The sequence below is a fragment of the Eucyclogobius newberryi genome, unplaced genomic scaffold (assembly GCF_026437365.1).
Source record: "Eucyclogobius newberryi isolate DKJ021-1_F unplaced genomic scaffold, fEucNew1.0.hap1 SCAF_6, whole genome shotgun sequence".
Lineage (NCBI taxonomy): Eukaryota > Metazoa > Chordata > Actinopteri > Gobiiformes > Gobiidae > Eucyclogobius > Eucyclogobius newberryi.
This window is the reverse complement of record NW_027316278.1, coordinates 1,551,095-1,578,249: the sequence shown is the minus strand read 5'-3', so window position 1 is coordinate 1,578,249 and position 27,155 is coordinate 1,551,095. Positions and strand designations below refer to the sequence as shown.

General features: G+C 47.2%; 1 protein-coding gene across 4 annotated transcripts in view; it reads left to right on the top strand.

Annotated features, from left to right (window-relative positions):
- The window catches only part of abca2 (ATP-binding cassette, sub-family A (ABC1), member 2), a 118,315-nt gene that overhangs the window by 47,724 nt on the left and 43,436 nt on the right, over window positions 1-27,155 (top strand). For all 4 annotated transcript variants that reach the window (XM_072432373.1, XM_072432372.1, XM_072432374.1 and 1 more), the window contains exons 16-27: window positions 6,585-6,687; window positions 7,494-7,608; window positions 8,285-8,475; window positions 9,030-9,180; window positions 9,246-9,450; window positions 9,730-9,888; window positions 10,038-10,218; window positions 10,397-10,609; window positions 13,257-13,453; window positions 14,174-14,344; window positions 16,231-16,448; window positions 17,331-17,451. In XM_072432373.1, coding sequence (XP_072288474.1) covers window positions 6,585-6,687; window positions 7,494-7,608; window positions 8,285-8,475; window positions 9,030-9,180; window positions 9,246-9,450; window positions 9,730-9,888; window positions 10,038-10,218; window positions 10,397-10,609; window positions 13,257-13,453; window positions 14,174-14,344; window positions 16,231-16,448; window positions 17,331-17,451 — 2,025 coding nt within the window. The remainder of the gene's footprint in view (window positions 1-6,584; window positions 6,688-7,493; window positions 7,609-8,284; window positions 8,476-9,029; window positions 9,181-9,245; window positions 9,451-9,729; window positions 9,889-10,037; window positions 10,219-10,396; window positions 10,610-13,256; window positions 13,454-14,173; window positions 14,345-16,230; window positions 16,449-17,330; window positions 17,452-27,155) is intronic.

Genomic DNA, 27,155 nt, shown 5'->3' with positions numbered 1-27,155 from the left:
CACACAGTAACACACTTACACACCAGTAACACACTTACACACCAGTAACACACTTACACACACAGTAACACACTTACACACACAGTAACACACTTACACACACAGTATCACACTTACACACACAGTATCACACTTACACACACAGTAACACACTTACACACACAGTAACACACTTACACACCAGTAACACACTTACACACCAGTATCACACTTACACACACAGTAACACACTTACACACACAGTAACACACTTACACACCAGTAACACACTTACACACCAGTAACACACTTACACACACAGTAACACACTTACACACACAGTAACACACTTACAAACCAGTAACACACTTACACACCAGTAACACACTTACACACCAGTAACACACTTACACACACAGTAACACACTTACACACACAGTAACACACTTACACACACAGTAACACACTTACACACACAGTATCACACTTACACACCAGTAACACACTTACACACCAGTAACACACTTACAAACCAGTAACACACTTACACACACAGTAACACACTTACACACACAGTAACACACTTACACACACAGTAACACACTTACACACACAGTAACACACTTACACACCAGTAACACACTTACAAACCAGTAACACACTTACACACACAGTAACACACTTACACACACAGTAACACACTTACACACACAGTAACACACTTACACACACAGTAACACACTTACACACACAGTATCACACTTACACACACAGTAACACACTTACACACCAGTAACACACTTACACACCAGTAACACACTTACACACACAGTAACACACTTACACACACAGTAACACACTTACACACCAGTAACACACTTACACACACAGTAACACACTTACACACCAGTAACACACTTACACACCAGTAACACACTTACACACCAGTAACACACTTACACACACAGTAACACACTTACACACCAGTAACACACTTACACACCAGTAACACACTTACACACACAGTAACACACTTACACACACAGTAACACACTTACACACACAGTAACACACTTACACACACAGTAACACACTTACACACACAGTAACACACTTACACACACAGTAACACACTTACACACCAGTAACACACTTACACACACAGTAACACACCAGTAACACACTTACACACCAGTAACACACTTACACACACAGTAACACACTTACACACCAGTAACACACTTACACACCAGTAACACACTTACACACCAGTAACACACTTACACACACAGTAACACACTTACACACCAGTAACACACTTACACACCAGTAACACACTTACACACACAGTAACACACTTACACACACAGTAACACACTTACACACCAGTAACACACTTACACACACAGTAACACACTTACACACACAGTAACACACTTACACACCAGTAACACACTTACACACCAGTAACACACTTACACACACAGTAACACACTTACACACACAGTAACACACTTACACACCAGTAACACACTTACACACACAGTAACACACTTACACACCAGTAACACACTTACACACCAGTAACACACTTACACACACAGTAACACACTTACACACCAGTAACACACTTACACACACAGTAACACACTTACACACACAGTAACACACTTACACACACAGTAACACACTTACACACACAGTAACACACTTACACACACAGTAACACACTTACACACACAGTAACACACTTACACACACAGTAACACACTTACACACCAGTAACACACTTACACACACAGTAACACACTTACACACCAGTAACACACTTACACACACAGTAACACACTTACACACACAGTAACACACTTACACACACAGTAACACACTTACACACACAGTAACACACTTACACACACAGTAACACACTTACACACACAGTAACACACTTACACACACAGTAACACACTTACACACACAGTACCACACTTACACACCAGTAACACACTTACACACACAGTAACACACTTACACACACAGTAACACACTTACACACCAGTAACACACTTACACACCAGTAACACACTTACACACACAGTAACACACTTACACACACAGTAACACACTTACACACCAGTAACACACTTACACACACAGTAACACACTTACACACACAGTAACACACTTACACACCAGTATCACACTTACACACACAGTAACACACTTACACACACAGTAACACACTTACACACACAGTAACACACTTACACACACAGTAACACACTTACACACCAGTATCACTCTTACACACACAGTAACACACTTACACACACAGTAACACACTTACACACCAGTAACACACTTACACACCAGTAACACACTTACACACACAGTAACACACTTACACACACAGTAACACACTTACACACACAGTAACACACTTACACACCAGTAACACACTTACACACCAGTAACACACTTACACACACAGTAACACACTTACACACACAGTAACACACTTACACACACAGTAACACACTTACACACACAGTAACACACTTACACACACAGTAACACACTTACACACACAGTAACACACTTACACACACAGTAACACACTTACACACACAGTAACACACTTACACACCAGTAACACACTTACACACACAGTAACACACTTACACACACAGTAACACACTTACACACACAGTAACACACTTACACACCAGTAACACACTTACACACCAGTAACACACTTACACACACAGTAACACACTTACACACACAGTAACACACTTACACACCAGTAACACACTTACACACACAGTAACACACTTACACACACAGTAACACACTTACACACACAGTAACACACTTACACACACAGTAACACACTTACACACCAGTATCACACTTACACACACAGTAACACACTTACACACACAGTAACACACTTACACACACAGTAACACACTTACACACACAGTAACACACTTACACACCAGTATCACACTTACACACACAGTAACACACTTACACACACAGTAACACACTTACACACACAGTAACACACTTACACACCAGTAACACACTTACACACACAGTAACACACTTACACACACAGTAACACACTTACACACCAGTAACACACTTACACACCAGTAACACACTTACACACACAGTAACACACTTACACACACAGTAACACACTTACACACACAGTAACACACTTACACACACAGTAACACACTTACACACACAGTAACACACTTACACACCAGTAACACACTTACACACACAGTAACACACTTACACACCAGTAACACACTTACACACCAGTAACACACTTACACACACAGTAACACACTTACACACCAGTAACACACTTACACACACAGTAACACACTTACACACACAGTAACACACTTACACACACAGTAACACACTTACACACCAGTAACACACTTACACACACAGTAACACACTTACACACCAGTAACACACTTACACACCAGTAACACACTTACACACACAGTAACACACTTACACACCAGTAACACACTTACACACACAGTAACACACTTACACACACAGTAACACACTTACACACCAGTAACACACTTACACACACAGTAACACACTTACACACACAGTAACACACTTACACACCAGTAACACACTTACACACCAGTAACACACTTACACACACAGTAACACACTTACACACACAGTAACACACTTACACACACAGTAACACACTTACACACACAGTAACACACTTACACACACAGTAACACACTTACACACCAGTAACACACTTACACACACAGTAACACACTTACACACACAGTAACACACTTACACACACAGTAACACACTTACACACACAGTAACACACTTACACACACAGTAACACACTTACACACACAGTAACACACTTACACACACAGTAACACACTTACACACACAGTAACACACTTACACACACAGTATCACACTTACACACAGTATCAGCTGAAACAGCTGCTCTAATACCAATACTCAACTTGCTCTTGTTCCTCTAGTAAAACACATGAATGTGTGTTAGCTCGTAGCTCGTAGCTCGTAGCTCGTAGCTCGTAGCTCGTAGCTCGTAGCTCGTAGCTCGTAGCTTGTAGCTCGTAGCTCGTAGCTCGTAGCTTGTGATTTGTAAGTTGTAACTTCTGTTAATAAACAGTGAATAAACCAGATAAATTGAGTTTATTTCAGTGCAGTTAAGCCTTGTGTTGGACAGTCGTCCTTGTTCAAGTGTCTCGTGTTACGCTCTTATAACATGATGTAAATATGGCCAGGTTCAGGTCCGGACTCTTTAGGTCTGGACCTGAACCTCTGGATTTGAATCCGGACTTGAACCTGAAGGTGGGTTTAGCTCTGCATCACTACTCGGCGTCCACCTGAAGGAGGATCTCTGCTGATCATTGAACACTTCAGCCACGGTTCTGGTTCTGGTTCTGGTTCTGGTTCTGGTTCTGGTTCTGGTTCTGGTTCTGGTTCTGGTTCTCTCCAAATGGGTCTTAAGTTAATTAAAGTTGATTTTGCCTTTTAAAAGAGTCCAATGTTGGGTCCAGACCTGGTCCACACCTGGTCCAGACCTGGTCCAGTCCTGGTCCACACCTGGTCCACACCTGGTCCAGACCTGGTCCAGTCCTGGTCCACACCTGGTCCAGACCTGGTCCACACCTGGTCCAGACCTGGTCCACACCTGGTCCAGACCTGGTCCACACCTGGTCCAGACTTTGTCCAGTTCTGGTCCACACCTGGTCCAGACCTGGTCCAGTCCTGGTCCACACCTGGTCCAGACCTGGTCCACACCTGGTCCAGACCTGGTCCACACCTGGTCCAGACCTGGTCCACACCTGGTCCAGACTTTGTCCAGTTCTGGTCCACACCTGGTCCAGACCTGGTCCAGTCCTGGTCCACACCTGGTCCAGACCTGGTCCACACCTGGTCCAGACCTGGTCCACACCTGGTCCAGACCTGGTCCACACCTGGTCCAGACTTTGTCCAGTTCTGGTCCACACCTGGTCCAGACCTGGTCCACACCTGGTCCAGACCTGGTCCAGTCCTGGTCCACACCTGGTCCAGACCTGGTCCAGTCCTGGTCCAGACCTGGTCCAGTCCTGGTCCAGTCCTGGTCCAGACGTGGTCCAGTCCTGGTCCAGTCCTGGTCCACACCTGGTCCAGTCCTGGTCCAGTCCTGGTCCACACCTGGTCCAGACCTGGTCCAGTCCTGGTCCAGACGTGGTCCAGACCTGGTCCAGTCCTGGTCCACACCTGGTCCAGTCCTGGTCCACACCTGGTCCACACCTGGTCCAGACCTGGTCCACACCTGGTCCACACCTGGTCCAGTCCTGGTCCAGACCTGGTCCACACCTGGTCCAGACCTGGTCCACACCTGGTCCAGACCTGGTCCACACCTGGTCCAGACTTTGTCCAGTTCTGGTCCACACCTGGTCCAGACCTGGTCCAGTCCTGGTCCAGACCTGGTCCAGTCCTGGTCCAGTCCTGGTCCAGACGTGGTCCAGTCCTGGTCCACACCTGGTCCAGTCCTGGTCCACACCTGGTCCAGTCCTGGTCCACACCTGGTCCAGACCTGGTCCAGTCCTGGTCCAGTCCTGGTCCAGACGTGGTCCAGACCTGGTCCAGTCCTGGTCCACACCTGGTCCAGTCCTGGTCCAGTCCTGGTCCACACCTGGTCCACACCTGGTCCAGTCCTGGTCCACACCTGGTCCAGACCTGGTCCACACCTGGTCCACACCTGGTCCAGACCTGGTCCAGACCTGGTCCACACCTGGTCCAGACCTGGTCCACACCTGGTCCAGACCTGGTCCACACCTGGTCCACACCTGGTCCAGTCCTGGTCCACACCTGGTCCAGACCTGGTCCACACCTGGTCCACACCTGGTCCAGACCTGGTCCAGACCTGGTCCACACCTGGTCCAGACCTGGTCCACACCTGGTCCACACCTGGTCCAGACCTGGTCCACACCTGGTCCAGACCTGGTCCACACCTGGTCCAGACTTTGTCCAGTTCTGGTCCACACCTGGTCCAGACCTGGTCCACACCTGGTCCAGACCTGGTCCACACCTGGTCCAGACTTTGTCCAGTTCTGGTCCACACCTGGTCCACACCTGGTCCACACCTGGTCCAGACCTGGTCCACACCTGGTCCAGACCTGGTCCACACCTGGTCCAGACTTTGTCCAGTTCTGGTCCACACCTGGTCCAGACCTGGTCCACACCTGGTCCAGACCTGGTCCACACCTGGTCCAGACTTTGTCCAGTTCTGGTCCACACCTGGTCCAGACCTGGTCCACACCTGGTCCAGACCTGGTCCACACCTGGTCCAGACTTTGTCCAGTTCTGGTCCACACCTGGTCCACACCTGGTCCAGACCTGGTCCACACCTGGTCCAGACCTGGTCCACACCTGGTCCAGACTTTGTCCAGTTCTGGTCCACACCTGGTCCACACCTGGTCCACACCTGGTCCAGACCTGGTCCACACCTGGTCCACACCTGGTCCACACCTGGTCCAGACCTGGTCCTAACCCTGCTTGTTTTTCAGACATGATCGAGAGAGCCATCATTAACACATTTGTGGGACACGACGTTGTTGAGCCCGGGAACTACGTCCAGATGTTTCCTTATCCCTGTTACACCAGAGACGAGTAAGACCAGGACTAAACCAGGACTAAACCTGGACTAAACCAGGACTAAACCAGGACTAAACCTGGACTAAACCAGGACTAAACCAGGACTAAACCAGGACTAAACCAGGACTAAACCTGGTCTAAACCAGGACTAAACCAGGACTAAACCAGGTCTAAACCAGGACTAAACCTGGACTAAACCAGGTCTAAACCAGGACTAAACCAGGACTAAACCAGGACTAAACCAGGACTAAACCAGGACTAAACCTGGACTAAACCAGGTCTAAACCAGGACTAAACCAGGACTAAACCTGGACTAAACCTGGACTAAACCAGGACTAAACCAGGACTAAACCAGGACTAAACCTGGACTAAACCTGGACTAAACCAGGTCTAAACCAGGACTAAACCAGGACTAAACCAGGACTAAACCTGGACTAAACCAGGTCTAAACCAGGACTAAACCAGGACTAAACCAGGACTAAACCTGGACTAAACCAGGTCTAAACCAGGACTAAACCAGGACTAAACCAGGACTAAACCAGGACTAAACCAGGTCTAAACCAGGACTAAACCAGGACTAAACCAGGACTAAACCAGGACTAAACCAGGACTAAACCAGGTCTAAACCAGGACTAAACCAGGACTAAACCAGGACTAAACCAGGACTAAACCTGGACTAAACCAGGTCTAAACCAGGACTAAACCAGGTCTAAACCTGGACTAAACCAGGTCTAAACCAGGTCTAAACCTGGACTAAACCTGGACTAAACCAGGTCTAAACCAGGACTAAACCAGGACTAAACCAGGTTCTCCTCCTGTAGTTTCCTGTTTGTGATCGAGCACATGATGCCTCTGTGCATGGTGATCTCCTGGGTTTACTCTGTGGCCATGATGATCCAGCACATCGTCGCAGAGAAGGAACATCGACTCAAAGAGGTGAGCCGCAGCCACTCTGAGCCGCTCTGAGCGGCTCTGAGCCGCTCTGAGCCGCCCTGAGCAGCCCTCAGCCGCTCTGAGCCGCTCTGAGCCGTTCTGAGTAGCTCTGCAGAGATGTTTCAGGCTTACAGAGCGCTCAGTGGGTTTCTCCCTCTGTATGGGCCCTGGGGTCACAGTCGGTGGGTTTCTCCCTCTGTATGGGCCCTGGGGTCACAGTCGGTGGGTTTCTCCCTCTGTATGGGCCCTGGGGTCACAGTCGGTGGGTTTCTCCCTCTGTATGGGCCCTGGGGTCACAGTCGGTGGGTTTCTCCCTCTGTATGGGCCCTGGGGTCACAGTCGGTGGGTTTCTCCCTCTGTATGGGCCCTGGGGTCACAGTCGGTGGGTTTCTCCCTCTGTATGGGCCCTGGGGTCACAGTCGGTGGGTTTCTCCCTCTGTATGGGCCCTGGGGTCACAGTCGGTGGGTTTCTCCCTCTGTATGGGCCCTGGGGTCACAGTCGGTGGGTTTCTCCCTCTGTATGGGCCCTGGGGTCACAGTCGGTGGGTTTCTCCCTCTGTATGGGCCCTGGGGTCACAGTCGGTGGGTTTCTCCCTCTGTATGGGCCCTGGGGTCACAGTCGGTGGGTTTCTCCCTCTGTATGGGCCGTGTGTTCTGAGTCTGGTGTTTCCTCCTGCAGGTGATGAAGACGATGGGCCTGAACAACGCCGTGCACTGGGTGGCCTGGTTCATCACAGGCTTCGTGCAGCTCTCCATCTCCGTGAGCGCTCTGACCATCATCCTGAAGTACGGCCGAGTTCTGCTCCACAGCAACGCACTCATCATCTGGCTCTTCCTGTCCATCTACGCCACGGCAACAATCATGTTCTGGTAAGGACCTCCATGTTCTGTAAAGACCTCCATGTTCTGTAAGGACCTCCATGTTCTGTAAGGACCTCCATGTTCTGTAAGGACCTCCATGTTCTGTAAGGACCTCCATGTTCTGTAAGGACCTCCATGTTCTGTAAGGACCTCCATGTTCTGTAAGGACCTCCATGTTCTGTAAGGACCTCCATGTTCTGTAAAGACCTCCATGTTCTGTAAGGACCTCCATGTTCTGTAAAGACCTCCATGTTCTGTAAGGACCTCCATGTTCTGTAAGGACCTCCATGTTCTGTAAGGACCTCCATGTTCTGTAAGGACCTCCATGTTCTGTAAGGACCTCCATGTTCTGTAAGGACCTCCATGTTCTGTAAGGAGCTCCATGTTCTGTAAGGACCTCCATGTTCTGTAAGGACCTCCATGTTCTGTAAAGACCTCCATGTTCTGTAAGGACCTCCATGTTCTGTAAGGACCTCCATGTTCTGTAAAGACCTCCATGTTCTGTAAAGACCTTCATGGTCCACAGTTGGTGCCGGTGCTTTAATGCTTCTTTGTCTTCACAGTTTCCTGGTGTCAGTTCTTTACTCTAAAGCCAAACTGGCGTCGGCTTGTGGAGGAATCATCTACTTCCTGAGCTACGTGCCGTACATGTACATCGCCATCAGAGAAGAGGTCGCCCACGACAAGATCACGGCCTTCGAGAAGTGCATCGCTGTGAGTAGAGCTCCAAGAGAGAACGCCAGTGTCCCCCACGGGCTCTAAACGCGTCTCTGTTTCAGTCTCTGATGTCCACCACGGCGTTCGGACTGGGCTCTAAATACTTTGCTCTGTACGAAGTGGCTGGCGTTGGCATCCAGTGGAGAACCATCTGCCAGTCACCAGTCGAGGGCGACGACTTCCACCTGGGACTGTCCATGATGATGCTGGTGCTGGACGCGGCGCTCTACGGTGTCCTCTGCTGGTACATCGAGGCCGTGCACCCAGGTACGCCACAGACCACGTACTCCAGCCCAGGACCAGATCTGGATCCAGCCCAGGACCAGATCTGGATCCAGACCAGGACCAGATCTGGATCCAGACCAGGACCAGATCTGGATCTAGACCAGGACCAGATCTGGATGTGGTCTGGATGGGCGAGGCCCGGCGTGTCGGGCGAGGCCCGGCGTGTCGGGCGAGTAAATAACAACATAAAATAACAAATGCCCGACATGTCCGTGACGTTGCCGTGTCCCTCCGTTGTCATGAGCGTGTTTGGTGTGCCAGGCATGTACGGCCTGCCCCGGCCCTGGTACTTCCCCCTGCAGAGGTCGTACTGGACGAGCAGCAGCCGCGTGGACGCCTGGGACTGCTGCGGACGAGGGAGCACCCACCTGAGCATCATGGAGGAGGACCAGGCCTGCGCCATGGACCAGCGCCGATCCGGTGAGTCTGAGCCGTGTCTCTGGGTCCAAAGTGGCTCCTGAGAGGTTCTGGCTCCCAAAGCGTCTGGCTCTTTGGCTCCAGGAGGACTTTATCTCAGAGGGAGGAGCTCCACAGCACTAACCCGGTTCTGACCCGGTTCCTTGTTGCAGAGGAGCTTCGTGGCGTGGAGGAGGAGCCCTCTCATCTTCCTCTCGTCGTCTGCATCGACAAACTCACGAAAATTTACAAAAACGACGGGAAAATGGCCCTGGACCAGCTGAGCCTGAACCTGCACGAGAACCAGGTGGTGTCGTTCCTGGGCCACAACGGGGCCGGAAAAACCACCACCATGTGAGTACGAGGGGCCCCACTGACCGACGGGGGTCATTTGCAGAAATATCACCTTTTACCTTTGAAAGTTTACACCATAGCCTTTCTCGTTTGTATTCCCCGTGTCCGAGTGTCCGAGTGGTCAGTACAACCTAAATGTCATGATTCTGATTCCAAAGCGTCTTCTTGCTCCTGATAGGTCGATCCTCACCGGTTTGTTCCCGCCCACCTCCGGCTCGGCGACCATATACGGGCACGACATCCGCACGGAGATGGAGCGGATCCGACAGAACCTGGGCATGTGTCCACAGCACAACGTCCTGTTTGACCGTCTGACCGTCCACGAACATCTGTGGTTCTACTCCAGCCTCAAGGGCGTGCACCAGGACGACATCCGCACCGAGACCGACAAGTACGAGTCTGACCGTCTGAGCGAGTCTGACCGGGTCTGACCGGGTCTGACCGGGTCTGACCGGGTCTGACCGGGTCTGACCGAGTCTGACCGAGTCTGACCGAGTCTGACCGAGTCTGACCGAGTCTGACCGGGTCTGACCGGGTCTGACCGGGTCTGTCTGGGTTCCACATTCCTCTCATGTTCCTCTCACGTTCTCTCACGTTCCTCACACGTTCCTCTCACGTTCCTCACACGTTCCTCATGTTCCTCATACGTTCCTCACACGTTCCTCTCACGTTCCCCAAACGTTCCTCACACGTTCCTCACACGTTCCTCACACGTTCTCTCACGTTCCTCTCACATTCTCTCACGTTCCTCACACGTTCCTCTCACGTTCCCCAAATGTTCCTCACACGTTCCTCTCACGTTCCTCACACGTTCCTCTCACGTTCCTCACACGTTCCTCTCACGTTCCTCTCACGTTCTCTCACGTTCCTCTCACATTCTCTCACGTTCCTCACACGTTCCTCTCACGTTCCTCACACGTTCCTCTCACGTTCCTCACACGTTCCTCTCACGTTCCTCTCACGTTCTCTCACGTTCCTCTCACATTCTCTCACGTTCCTCACACGTTCCTCTCACGTTCCTCACACGTTCTCAGACCCTGACCGGGTCTGACCGGGTCTGACCGAGTCTGACCGGGTCTGACCGGGTCTGTCTGGGTTCCACATTCCTCTCATGTTCCTCTCACGTTCTCTCACGTTCCTCACACGTTCCTCACACGTTCCTCACACGTTCCTCTCATGTTCCTCTCACGTTCTCTCACGTTCCTCACACGTTCCTCACACGTTCCTCTCACGTTCCTCACACGTTCCTCTCACGTTCCTCACACGTTCCTCACACGTTCCTCTCATGTTCCTCTCACGTTCTCTCACGTTCCTCACACGTTCCTCACACGTTCCTCTCACGTTCCTCACACGTTCCTCTCACGTTCCTCACACGTTCCTCTCACGTTCCTCACACGTTCCTCTCATGTTCCTCTCACGTTCTCTCACGTTCCTCACACGTTCCTCTCACGTTCCTCACACGTTCCTCTCACGTTCCTCACACGTTCCTCATGTTCCTCATACGTTCCTCACGTTCCTCACACGTTCCTCTCACGTTCCCCAAATGTTCCTCACACGTTCCTCTCATGTTCCTCACACGTTCCTCTCACGTTCCTCACACGTTCCTCACACGTTCTCTCACGTTCTCTCACGTTCTCTCACGTTCCTCTCACATTCTCTCACGTTCCTCTCACGTTCCTCACACGTTCCTCTCACGTTCCTCTCACGTTCCTCTCACGTTCCTCACACGTTCCTCACACGTTCCTCACACGTTCCTCTCACGTTCCCCAAATGTTCCTCACACGTTCCTCTCATGTTCCTCACACGTTCCTCTCACGTTCCTCACACGTTCCTCACACGTTCCCCAAACGTTCCTCACACGTTCCTCTCACGTTCCTCTCACGTTCCTCTCACGTTCCCCAAACGTTCCTCACACGTTCCTCTCACGTTCCTCTCACGTTCCTCTCACGTTCCTCACACGTTCCTCACACGTTCCTCACACGTTCCTCTCACGTTCCCCAAACGTTCCTCACACGTTCCTCTCACGTTCCTCTCACGTTCCTCTCACGTTCCTCACACGTTCCCCAAACGTTCCTCACACGTTCCTCTCACGTTCCTCTCACGTTCCTCTCACGTTCCTCACACGTTCCCCAAACGTTCCTCACACGTTCCTCTCACGTTCCTCTCACGTTCCTCTCACGTTCCCCAAACGTTCCTCACACGTTCCTCTCACGTTCCTCTCACGTTCCTCTCACGTTCCTCACACGTTCCTCACACGTTCCTCTCACATTCTCTCACGTTCCTCACACGTTCCTCACACGTTCCTCACACGTTCTCTCACGTTCTCTCACGTTCCTCTCACATTCTCTCACGTTCCTCACACGTTCCTCTCACGTTCCCCAAATGTTCCTCACACGTTCCTCTCACGTTCCTCACACGTTCCTCTCACGTTCCTCACACGTTCTCTCACGTTCCTCTCACGTTCCTCACACGTTCTCTCACGTTCTCTCACGTTCCTCTCACATTCTCTCACGTTCCTCTCACGTTCCTCACACGTTCCTCTCACGTTCTCTCACGTTCCTCTCACATTCTCTCACGTTCCTCTCACGTTCCCCAAACGTTCCTCACACGTTCCTCTCACGTTCCTCTCACGTTCCTCTCACGTTCCCCAAACGTTCCTCACACGTTCCTCTCACGTTCCTCTCACGTTCCTCTCACGTTCTCTCACGTTCTCTCACGTTCCTCTCACGTTCCTCTCACGTTCCCCAAACGTTCCTCACACGTTCCTCTCACGTTCCTCTCACATTCTCTCACGTTCCTCTCACGTTCCCCAAACGTTCCTCACACGTTCCTCTCACGTTCCTCTCACGTTCCTCTCACGTTCCCCAAACGTTCCTCACACGTTCCTCACACGTTCCTCTCACGTTCCTCTCACGTTCCTCTCACGTTCCTCACACGTTCCTCACACGTTCCTCACACGTTCCTCTCACGTTCCTCTCACGTTCTCTCACGTTCTCTCACGTTCTCTCACGTTCTCTCACGTTCTCTCACGTTCTCAGGATGATCGTGGACCTGGGCCTCTCTCATAAGCGTCACAGTCTGGTGCAGACTCTCTCTGGAGGGATGAAGAGGAAGCTGTCGGTCGCCATCGCCTTCGTGGGCGGTTCTAGAGCCGTGATTCTGGACGAGCCCACGGCCGGAGTCGACCCGTACGCCAGGAGAGCCATCTGGGACCTGATCCTCAAGTACAAGCAGGGTGAGACCGGGTTTAGACCGGGTTTAGACCGGGTTTAGACCGGGTTTAGTCCGGGTTTAGACCGGGTTTAGGCCGGGTTTAGTCCGGGTTTAGACCGGGTTTAGTCCGGGTTTAGACCGGGTTTAGGCCGGGTTTAGTCCGGGTTTAGACCGGGTTTAGGCCGGGTTTAGACCGGGTTTAGACCGGGTTTAGGCCGGGTTTAGACCGGGTTTAGACCGGGTTTAGGCCGGGTTTAGTCCGGGTTTAGACCGGGTTTAGTCCGGGTTTAGACCGGGTTTAGGCCGGGTTTAGTCCGGGTTTAGACCGGGTTTAGGCCGGGTTTAGACCGGGTTTAGACCGGGTTTAGGCCGGGTTTAGACCGGGTTTAGACCGGGTTTAGGCCGGGTTTAGTCCGGGTTTAGACCGGGTTTAGTCCGGGTTTAGACCGGGTTTAGGCCGGGTTTAGTCCGGGTTTAGACCGGGTTTAGGCCGGGTTTAGACCGGGTTTAGACCGGGTTTAGGCCGGGTTTAGACCAGGTTTAGACCGGGTTTAGACCGGGTTTAGTCCGGGTTTAGACCGGGTTTAGGCCGGGTTTAGTCCGGGTTTAGACCGGGTTTAGGCCGGGTTTAGACCTGGTTTAGTCCTGGTTTAGACCTGGTTAAGTCCTGGTTTAGTCCTGGTTAAGTCCTGGTTTAGTCCTGGTTTAGTCCTGGTTTAGTCCTTGCTTTCCTCTGGCCCAGGTCGGACCATCCTTCTGTCCACACACCACATGGACGAGGCAGATCTGCTCGGAGACCGCATCGCCATCATCTCTCACGGACGACTGCAGTGCTGTGGCTCCCCCCTGTTTTTAAAGAGCACCTACGGAGACGGATACAAGCTCACACTGGTCAAGAAGCAGAGTGACCGAGGTGAGACCTGCTTTAGTCCTGCTTTAGATCCTCTGGTCCACAAACCGGACACCCTCTGACCCCTGACCACACCCTCTGACCCCTGACCACACCCTCTGACCCCTGACCACACCCTCTGACTGCACCTAGAAATTCTGTCCATAAAAACTATGAACAGAAGCGGTGACAAAGCTCAGCCCTGAGGAGTCCCTCATGGGAACAGGTCTGACTTACTGCAGTGACCACAGCTCGTGCTCCTGTCAGACAGGGACCGGACAGCCCTGAGCAAAGGGCCCCGGACCCCGTACTCCCTGAGCACCCCCCAAAGGACACCCCGAGGGACACGGCGCCCCCTGGTGGAGAGTCTAGAGCTGTTCCGGTGTTGCACCACCAGGACCTAAACCTGCTCCTCCATCGGTTGGATTTTCCTCCAGGACCTGGAACAGACCTTATGGGAGGCTGAGGAGTGTGGTCCTCTGTCGGTGGGACACACCCTCTGGTCCCCCTTCTGGAACAGAGGGACCACCACCCCGGTCTGCCAGAGACACTGTCCCCGACCGCCACGCCCTGTTACAGAGACGTGTCAGAGACAGTCTCACAACATCCAGAGACTTTAGGTCCTCAGGATCTCATCCCGGAGCCACTGAGGAGCCGCTGAGGAGCCACTGAGGAGCCACTGAGGAGCCGCTGAGGAGCCGCTGAGGAGCCGCTGAGGAGCCGCTGAGGAGCCACTGAGGAGCCGCTGAGGAGCCGCTGAGGAGCCGCTGATGAGCCACTGAGGAGCCACTGAGGAGCCACTGAGGAGCCACTGAGGAGCCAACAACCTCAGTCACTTCAGCTCGGGTGATGGACGAGTCCCTCTGAGTCCTCAGTCTCTGCTCCCTCCTCCTGAGGCGCCGGACGCTTTGACATAATTTCTTTGGGGCCGACCAATAGTCCTCCTCCAGGGCCTCCTCAAACTCCTCCCCAAACTCCTCCCAGCCCCGGGTTTTTGCCTCTGCGACAGCCCGAGCTGCAGCCCACTTGGTCTGTGGATGACCTCAGGAGGCCTACAGCCAGAGGGGCCTGTAGGCCTCCTTCCTGTGTGCGTCACCGCTGCGACAGGCACTCAGACCTTACGATCTAATTTATTAGACAATTAAAACGGAACATAAAATTGCTGCAGATGTTTTATTTTATTTGACTAAACCCAATGTCTGGAGACAAATGAATGTTTTGCTTTTTAATTATTTTTATTGTGAAGTCGTTTAAGTCTGTCAAGAAATTTGACATAAACCGATGCTATTCCTTAACACACAGAGAACACAATTCAACTTAGAATATGAAACGATACAGAAACGTCAGACATTTGTGCAGCTGCATGAGAGAAACCGTCAGGCCGGGTCAGAAAAAACGTCGTGAGACCAAGGAGGGTCGCCAAGGCTGTTGTAAGCAGCCTTGGCGACCCTCCTTGGTCTCACGATGTTTTTTCTCATGCAGGTTGGTTTTATTAGAAATCATGTAATAGGCGGGTCAAATTCTCATTGGTCAGCTTCACATCAAGGCACTTGTCTTTTACAACAGTCAGTATTTTTCCTCAGAGATAAAGCCTGGGTAACGTTTACCTAAACTCCCCTGGGGTGCTACACCCCTCCCTAAGGGTAAACATTCCTCTGCACCATCTTTACGACACACAAACAAATGCAGTGTGTCACACATGCCGTTTTTCTCTTAGACTAATGATGCAGATAATATTCAAATATCGTCATATCACTATTATGCAGATAAAATACAGCACTGAAATATAATCATATATTTACATTTTATCACAATATCTCATGTTTTTCCATAAAGATGTAATTTTGTCATATTTGAGTAAGTAACAGAACAATGTGAAACACTGAGATCATCGTTCTGTTTGTCCTCAGGTCCAGATCAGCCCCCGCCCTCTCCCCTGGCCCCGCCCTCTCCCCTGACCCCGCCCTCTCCCCTGGCCCCGCCCTCTCTCTGCTCAGAGCCCAGGGTCACTCAGTTTCTGCGTCAGTTCGTGCCGTTGTGTCTCCTGGTGTCGGACTCCAACACGGAGCTGTCGTACGTCCTGCCCACGGACGCTGCCAGGAAGGGAGGCTTCGAGCGCCTCTTTCAGGTCAGACACCAAGCAAAGGCATCCGAGCTCCATCAGGGGGCTCCATCAGGGGACACCATCAGGGGGCTCCATCAGGGGGCTCCATCAGGGGGCTCCATCAGGGGACACCATCAGGGGGCTCCATCAGGGGGCTCCATCAGGGGACACCATCAGGGGGCTCCATCAGGGGGCTCCATCAGGGGACACCATCAGGGGGCTCCATCAGGGGGCTCCATCAGGGGACACCATCAGGGGGCTCCATCAGGGGGCTCCATCAGGGGACACCATCAGGGGGCTCCATCAGGGGGCTCCATCAGGGGGCTCCATCAGGGGGCTCCATCAGGGGGCGATATCGACTTAACAAAATGTCGCATTTTGATGACGTGGTGAAAAATAGCATAATTTTGTCTGTTAAAATAAACATGTTCCAAAAGCACTTTATGAAACGAGCTTCACCTTAAAGGTGCCATAACATGCTTTTTTCACGTTTGGTAGTCTATCCTAAGTGTATAATTGATAATAATGAGGGTTGTGCAACACCCTTAACATAATAGTTCAGAAATATCAGCCAGACCTTGGACCCTTCACCAACCCGGAAATGCAGACGGCTTGGTTTGATATTCGCCCCCACCCTTGTGAAGAGGGGGAGGGGGAGGGTGATGACGCGTGCCTGTGGTTATGACACGGTCTTGCCCCACCCCCAGTCAGTTTGGAGATTGAAGGAAAGGAGATAGTCTGTACTAAAGCTAAACACTGCGGGAATCAATCAAAAAAACACTCTGGACATTTATGAAGCACAAAATAGCAATGTAAGAAGGTTAAAAGCGATTTTACATGTTATGGGACCTTTAAGGAAGAAGGAAACGATGATGATGAAACATGACCCCCCCTCCCCCCCCTCAGGCCCTGGAGAACAGACTTCACACTTTGGCTCTCACCAGTTTTGGTTTGATGGACACAACGCTGGAGGAAGTTTTCCTGAAAGTGTCTGAGGAGGATCTGTCTGTGGAGGACAGAGATGCAGGTAAAGCTCTAAAGACACACCTCAGAGTGTATAAAGCTCTAAAGACACACCTCAGAGTGTATAAAGCTCTAAAGACACACCTCAGAGTGTATAAAGCTCTAAAGACACACCTCAGAGTGTATAAAGCTCTAAAGACACACCTCAGAGTGTATAAAGCTCTAAAGACACACCTCAGAGTGTATAAAGCTCTAAAGACACACCTCAGGGGCCTTCATGTCCCTGAAGGAGCGACTGGACTGTGCCTCATAGAGACTATTTCTACTCTGAATGTGACTATCGTTTATTCACCTCAATTATGTCCAAAAGAACGGAACAAATCCTCCCAAACTGAATCCACAAAGACACAAGAGGACATAAGACCATCTTTACACACAATGAGACACACACAAGACGACATAAGACCATCTTTACACACAATGAGACACACACAAGACGACATAAGACCATCTTTACACACAATGAGACACACACAAGACGACATAAGACCATCTTTACACACAATGAGACACACACAAGACGACATAAGACCATCTTTACACACAATGAGACACACACAAGACGACATAAGACCATCTTTACACACAATGAGACACACACAAGACGACATAAGACCATCTTTACACACAATGAGACACACACAAGACGACATAAGACCATCTTTACACACAATGAGACACACACAAGACGACATAAGACCATCTTTACACACAATGAGACACACACAAGACGACATAAGACCATCTTTACACACAATGAGACACACACAAGACGACATAAGACCATCTTTACACACAATGAGACACACACAAGACGACATAAGACCATCTTTACACACAATGAGACACACACAAGACGACATAAGACCATCGTTACACACAATGAGACACACAAACACAACTAAACAAAGATGGAAGAATAAGTCTGGACTTTAGTAGAAAAAGCTTCAGTTGTAGTCATCTGGACTCAGTTTGAAAAACTGAGTCCAGATGACTACAACTGAAGCTTTTTCTACTATGGAACACGCCTGGACGAATGAGGGATTACACCGACAAGTCTGGACTTATTTATTTAAAGTGATGAGCAAATTTAAAATGGATGATTTAATTATAAAACATATTGAGGCTCTTTACGATGGTCCAACATCAAGACTTAAAATCACTGGTCACATGACAGACTCTGGACAGAGGGGTCAGACAGGGCTGTGCCTGGTCCCTCACTCGATGGGACAGAGTATGAAGATGTGAGTTACAAAGATGATGTTCTATTTTATTTGACCAAACCAGAAATGTCCAAACCCTGAAGTGATACAAATCCTTTAGAAAGATTCACACATTTAAATGTCAAACAGAATCTCTTACATATTCAGGTGTGATACTTCATAAAGAACTATGAACAATCTGAGAGATAAACTCTCTCTTTTCTCCTCTAGAAAGAAAGATCTTGTAAAAGTGACTCTGATCCAGACTTAAGTCTGAGTCAAAGATGAAACTATAAAAATACGAGTGACCACAGGGACATCAGAGACTGGAACAGAACAAATGAGGCAAATACTATTTAAATATGACTTTTCTTTGACTGAAATGACTCATGAGCTTCATGAAGATGAACCTTTGGTTTGGATTATAGAGATGAGACTTTCTTATTTAATGAACTATGAAGATGAACCTTTGGTTTGATTATGGAACAACTTGTGTTTGGACCAGTGGAGTTTTCCAGACATTTTGCCATTATTTTTGTTATTGATACTATTATTATTGATATATATATTTGTTCTTACAACATGCCAGAACTTGATCTACGGTAGAACAAAATACAGACTTAAATGATGAGACCGTTAATGATAAAGATGATCCAACTGATTTCTACAATAACTTCAATGATTTAAATGTTAAACATGGTAAATATGACGTTGAAAAGGAAATAGATCCTGATACTTATTGTCGTCAGACAAATGGTGAATATTACACAGAAGAAGAGTAAAGTACACATGGAACATACTTTCTCTGTGATACATTTTAATAGTAAAAGTCTTTGGAGCAATTTTCCATTTATTAAAGATTATTTAAGATTATTCCCAAAGTTTAGTGTAGTTATTATTTCTGAAACATGAGGATAAAGTCTCAGCTGTTGAACTGAAGGATATGTATATATACATGTATATATACACATATATATATACATGTATATATATACATGTATATGTATATATACACATGTATATATACACATATATATGTATATATATACATATACATGTGTATATATATACATGTATATGTATATATATATATGTATATATATATATACATATATATGTATATATATATGTATATATATACATGTATATGTAATGAATAGAAAAGACAAGAGGAGGTGCAGTTCTCTCTCTGTAGATTCTATCCTGCAGTGTAATATTGTAGAAAGCATGTTTACTACAGTCGATCATATGTTGATCATATGTTGATCATATGTTGATCATATGTTGATCATATGTTGATCATATGTTAGTGTCACGGGTCAGATTCACATGGAGAAACAAACATAAATAACTGTTGCATTTATAGAACACCTGGTTCTTCTCTGGATCATTTGAATGACTTTATATCTAATATGTTTGACTCATAAATCTGACATTGTCTTTGGTGATTTGAATGTTGAGCTGCTTGACCCGGTGGACACAAGAAAACACAGACTTTATCACTACTTTTTATAACAGGACATTATTTACAGTCAGAGTAAAACCAACTAGAATAACAAGAGACATAAGGACAGTGAAACATAAGGACAGTGAGACATAAGGACAGTGAGACATAAGGACAGTGAGACATAAGGACAGTGAGACATAAGGACAGTGAGACATAAGAACAGTGAGACATAAGGACAGTGAGACATAAGAACAGTGAGACATAAGAACAGTGAGACATAAGGACAGTGAGACATAAGGACAGTGAGACATAAGGACAGTGAGACATAAGAACAGTGAGACATAAGAACAGTGAGACATAAGGACAGTGAGACATAAGGACAGTGAGACATAAGGACAGTGAGACATAAGGACAGTGAGACATAAGGACAGTGAGACATAAGAACAGTGAGACATAAGGACAGTGAGACATAAGGACAGTGAGACATAAGAACAGTGAGACATAAGGACAGTGAGACATAAGGACAGTGAGACATAAGGACAGTGAGACATAAGAACAGTGAGACATAAGGACAGTGAGACATAAGGACAGTGAGACATAAGGACAGTGAGACATAAGAACAATGAGACATAAGAACAGTGAGACATAAGGACAGTGAGACATAAGGACAGTGAGACATAAGAACAGTGAGACATAAGGACAGTGAGACATAAGGACAGTGAGACATAAGGACAGTGAGACATAAGAACAGTGAGACATAAGGACAGTGAGACATAAGAACAGTGAGACATAAGGACAGTGAGACATAAGAACAGTGAGACATAAGGACAGTGAGACATAAGGACAGTGAGACATAAGGACAGTGAGACATAAGAACAGTGAGACATAAGGACAGTGAGACATAAGGACAGTGAGACATAAGGACAGTGAGACATAAGAACAATGAGACATAAGAACAGTGAGACATAAGGACAGTGAGACATAAGGACAGTGAGACATAAGGACAGTGAGACATAAGAACAGTGAGACATAAGGACAGTGAGACATAAGAACAATGAGACATAAGAACAGTGAGACATAAGGACAGTGAGACATAAGGACAGTGAGACATAAGAACAGTGAGACATAAGGACAGTGAGACATAAGGACAGTGAGACATAAGGACAGTGAGACATAAGAACAATGAGACATAAGAACAGTGAGACATAAGGACAGTGAGACATAAGGACAGTGAGACATAAGAACAGTGAGACATAAGGACAGTGAGACATAAGGACAGTGAGACATAAGAACAGTGAGACATAAGGACAGTGAGACATAAGGACAGTGAGACATAAGGACAGTGAGACATAAGGACAGTGAGACATAAGGACAGTGAGACATAAGAACAGTGAGACATAAGGACAGTGAGACATAAGGACAGTGAGACATAAGGACAGTGAGACATAAGAACAGTGAGACATAAGGACAGTGAGACATAAGAACAGTGAGACATAAGAACAGTGAGACATAAGGACAGTGAGACATAAGGACAGTGAGACATAAGGACAGTGAGACATAAGGACAGTGAGACATAAGGACAGTGAGACATAAGAACAGTGAGACATAAGGACAGTGAGACATAAGGACAGTGAGACATAAGAACAGTGAGACATAAGGACAGTGAGACATAAGGACAGTGAGACATAAGGACAGTGAGACATAAGAACAGTGAGACATAAGGACAGTGAGACATAAGGACAGTGAGACATAAGGACAGTGAGACATAAGAACAATGAGACATAAGAACAGTGAGACATAAGGACAGTGAGACATAAGGACAGTGAGACATAAGAACAGTGAGACATAAGGACAGTGAGACATAAGGACAGTGAGACATAAGGACAGTGAGACATAAGGACAGTGAGACATAAGAACAGTGAGACATAAGGACAGTGAGACATAAGAACAGTGAGACATAAGGACAGTGAGACATAAGAACAGTGAGACATAAGGACAGTGAGACATAAGGACAGTGAGACATAAGGACAGTGAGACATAAGGACAGTGAGACATAAGAACAGTGAGACATAAGGACAGTGAGACATAAGGACAGTGAGACATAAGGACAGTGAGACATAAGAACAATGAGACATAAGAACAGTGAGACATAAGGACAGTGAGACATAAGGACAGTGAGACATAAGGACAGTGAGACATAAGAACAGTGAGACATAAGGACAGTGAGACATAAGAACAATGAGACATAAGAACAGTGAGACATAAGGACAGTGAGACATAAGGACAGTGAGACATAAGAACAGTGAGACATAAGGACAGTGAGACATAAGGACAGTGAGACATAAGGACAGTGAGACATAAGAACAATGAGACATAAGAACAGTGAGACATAAGGACAGTGAGACATAAGGACAGTGAGACATAAGAACAGTGAGACATAAGGACAGTGAGACATAAGGACAGTGAGACATAAGAACAGTGAGACATAAGGACAGTGAGACATAAGGACAGTGAGACATAAGAACAGTGAGACATAAGGACAGTGAGACATAAGGACAGTGAGACATAAGGACAGTGAGACTTAAGAACAGTGAGACATAAGGACAGTGAGACATAAGGACAGTGAGACATAAGGACAGTGAGACATAAGGACAGTGAGACGTAAGGACAGTGAGACGTAAGGACAGTGAGACATAAGAACAGTGAGACATAAGGACAGTGAGACATAAGGACAGTGAAACATAAGGACAGTGAGACATAAGGACAGTGAGACATAAGGACAGTGAGACATAAGAACAGTGAGACATAAGGACAGTGAGACATAAGGACAGTGAGACATAAGGACAGTGAGACATAAGGACAGTGAGACATAAGAACAGTGAGACATAAGGACAGTGAGACATAAGGACAGTGAGACATAAGGACAGTGAGACACAAGGACAGTGAGACATAAGGACAGTGAGACATAAGGACAGTGAGACATAAGAACAGTGAGACATAAGGACAGTGAGACATAAGGACAGTGAGACATAAGAACAGTGAGACATAAGAACAGTGAGACATAAGGACAGTGAGACATAAGGACAGTGAGACATAAGGACAGTGAGACATAAGAACAGTGAGAAATAAGGACAGTGAGACATAAGGACAGTGAGACATAAGGACAGTGAGACATAAGGACAGTGACACATAAGGACAGTGAAACATAAGGACAGTGAGACATAAGGACAGTGAGACATAAGAACAGTGAGACATAAGGACAGTGACACATAAGAACAGTGAGACATAAGGACAGTGACACATAAGAACAGTGAGACATAAGGACAGTGACACATAAGGACAGTGAGACATAAGGACAGTGAGACATAAGGACAGTGAGACATAAGGACAGTGAGACATATGAAAAGTGACACATAAGGACAGTGAGACATAAGGACAGTGAGACATAAGGACAGTGAGACATAAGGACAGTGAGACGTAAGGACAGTGAGACATAAGGACAGTGAGACGTAAGGACAGTGAGACGTAAGGACAGTGAGACATAAGGACAGTGAGACATAAGAACAGTGAGACATAAGGACAGTGAGACATAAGGACAGTGAGACATAAGAACAGTGAGACATAAGGACAGTGAGACATAAGGACAGTGAGACATAAGAACAGTGAGACATAAGGACAGTGAGACATAAGGACAGTGAGACATAAGGACAGTGAGACTTAAGAACAGTGAGACATAAGGACAGTGAGACATAAGGACAGTGAGACATAAGGACAGTGAGACATAAGGACAGTGAGACGTAAGGACAGTGAGACGTAAGGACAGTGAGACATAAGAACAGTGAGACATAAGGACAGTGAGACATAAGGACAGTGAAACATAAGGACAGTGAGACATAAGGACAGTGAGACATAAGGACAGTGAGACATAAGAACAGTGAGACATAAGGACAGTGAGACATAAGGACAGTGAGACATAAGGACAGTGAGACATAAGGACAGTGAGACATAAGAACAGTGAGACATAAGGACAGTGAGACATAAGGACAGTGAGACACAAGGACAGTGAGACATAAGGACAGTGAGACATAAGGACAGTGAGACATAAGAACAGTGAGACATAAGGACAGTGAGACATAAGGACAGTGAGACATAAGAACAGTGAGACATAAGAACAGTGAGACATAAGGACAGTGAGACATAAGGACAGTGAGACATAAGGACAGTGAGACATAAGAACAGTGAGAAATAAGGACAGTGAGACATAAGGACAGTGAGACATAAGGACAGTGAGACATAAGGACAGTGACACATAAGGACAGTGAAACATAAGGACAGTGAGACATAAGGACAGTGAGACATAAGGACAGTGAGACATAAGAACAGTGAGACATAAGAACAGTGAGACATAAGGACAGTGAGACATATGAAAAGTGACACATAAGGACAGTGACACATAAGGACAGTGAGACATAAGGACAGTGAGACATAAGGACAGTGAGACATAAGGACAGTGAGACGTAAGGACAGTGAGACATAAGGACAGTGAGACGTAAGGACAGTGAGACGTAAGGACAGTGAGACATAAGGACAGTGAGACATAAACACCTGAAGCAATTGAGACTTTGAAAATGGAATTAAACAAAATTAGGATGAAATTTATAGATAATAAAATCCTAATGAAGCAGTTTACTACAGACGATATCACAGTTTACTACAGACGATACCACAGTTTACTGCAGACGATACCACAGTTTACTACAGACGATACCAGAGTTTACTACAGACGATACCACAGTTTACTACAGACGATACCAGAGTTTACTACAGACGATACCACAGTTTACTACGGACTATACCACTGTTTACTACAGACGATACCACAGTTTACTACAGACGATACCACAGTTTACTACAGACGATACCACAGTTTACTGCAGACGATACCACAGTTTACTACAGACGATACCAGAGTTTACTACAGACGATACCACAGTTTACTGCAGACGATACCACAGTTTACTACAGACGATACCAGAGTTTACTACAGACGATACCACAGTTTACTGCAGACGATACCACAGTTTACTACAGACGATACCAGAGTTTACTACAGACGATACCACAGTTTACTACAGACGATACCAGAGTTTACTACAGACGATACCACAGTTTACTGCAGACGATACCACAGTTTACTACAGACGATACCACAGTTTACTACAGACTATACCACTGTTTACTACAGACGATACCAGAGTTTACTACAGACGATACCACAGTTTACTACAGACGACACCACAGTTTACTACAGACGATACCACAGTTTACTACAGACGATACCACAGTTTACTACGGACGACACCACAGTTTACTACAGACGATACCACAGTTTACTACAGACGATACCACAGTTTACTACAGACGATACCACAGTTTACTACAGACGATACCACAGTTTACTACAGACGATACCACAGTTTACTACAGACGACACCACAGTTTACTACAGACGATACCACAGTTTACTACAGACGATACCACAGTTTACTACAGACGATACCACAGTTTACTACAGACGATACCACAGTTTACTACAGACGATACCACAGTTTACTTTGACAGAGTTTATGTGAGAACAACGCCGAGGGTCCAGTATTATGTAGTGTCCAGTATGATGTAGTGTCCAGTGTTATGTAGTGTCCAGTATTATGTAGTGTCCAGTATTATGTAGTGTCCAGTATTATATAATGTCCAGTATTATGTAGTGTCCAGTATTATGTAGTGTCCAGTGTGATGTAGTGTCCAGTATTATGTAGTGTCCAGTGTTATGTAGTGTCCAGTGTTATGTAGTGTCCAGTATTATGTAGTGTCCAGTATTATGTAGTGTCCAGTGTTATGTAGTGTCCAGTGTTATGTAGTGTCCAGTATTATGTAGTGTCCAGTGTTATGTAGTGTCCAGTGTTATGTAGTGTCCAGTATTATGTAGTGTCCAGTGTTATGTAGTGTCCAGTGTTATGTAGTGTTGTTTTATGTTGATGAACTGTGGCTTATGAACTATAAAATGTCCACCAATGTTGAGCGTTTGAGTGACAGGTCGGCACAATGACCCTTGGCTTCTGTTTCACCTGCTCAAAAAACATGAATGTTTCTCGAATTTAGTTTTGTGCTTGATGTTGAGCACCTTTTGTTTTGTTTTTCACCAAACCACAATAAATAAATAAAAAAAATAAAATTATGTTTTGTCCAGATTTCTCTCTCTGTTCCAGACTCTGATGATGAATAAAACTATCTCTAGATTTATGTGGAAAGAAACTTTGAATCTGATTTAAAACTAAATATAAAAAGGAGGCGGGGTTTATCTTGTGTGAAAAGGACTTTATTTCATGTGAAATGAGAGCGTTGCTGGTGTGATCCAGAGTGTTGTGCTCAATGGTCTTATACTGAGAGTCATGTGGTGCCTGAGGTTCCTGTACAGTTCTTATACTGAGAGTCATGTGGTGCCTGAGGTTCCTGTACAGGTCTTATACTGAGAGTCATGTGGTGCCTGAGGTTCCTGTACAGGTCTTATACTGAGAGTCATGTGGTGCCTGAGGTTCCTGTACAGGTCTTATACTGAGAGGCATGTGGTGCCTGAGGTTCCTGTACAGGTCTTATACTGAGAGTCATGTGGTGCCGGGGGTTCCTGTACAGGTCTTATACTGAGAGTCATGTGGTGCCTGAGGTTCCTGTACAGGTCTTATACTGAGAGTCATGTGGTGCCTGAGGTTCCTGTACAGTTCTTATACTGAGAGTCATGTGGTGCCTGAGGTTCCTGTACAGGTCTTATACTGAGAGTCATGTGGTGCCTGAGGTTCCTGTACAGGTCTTATACTGAGAGTCATGTGGTGCCTGAGGTTCCTGTACAGGTCTTATACTGAGAGTCATGTGGTGCCTGAGGTTCCAGTACAGGCCTTATACTGAGAGTCATGTGGTGCCTGAGGTTCCTGTACAGGTCTTATACTGAGAGTCATGTGGTGCCTGAGGTTCCTGTACAGTTCTTATACTGAGAGTCATGTGGTG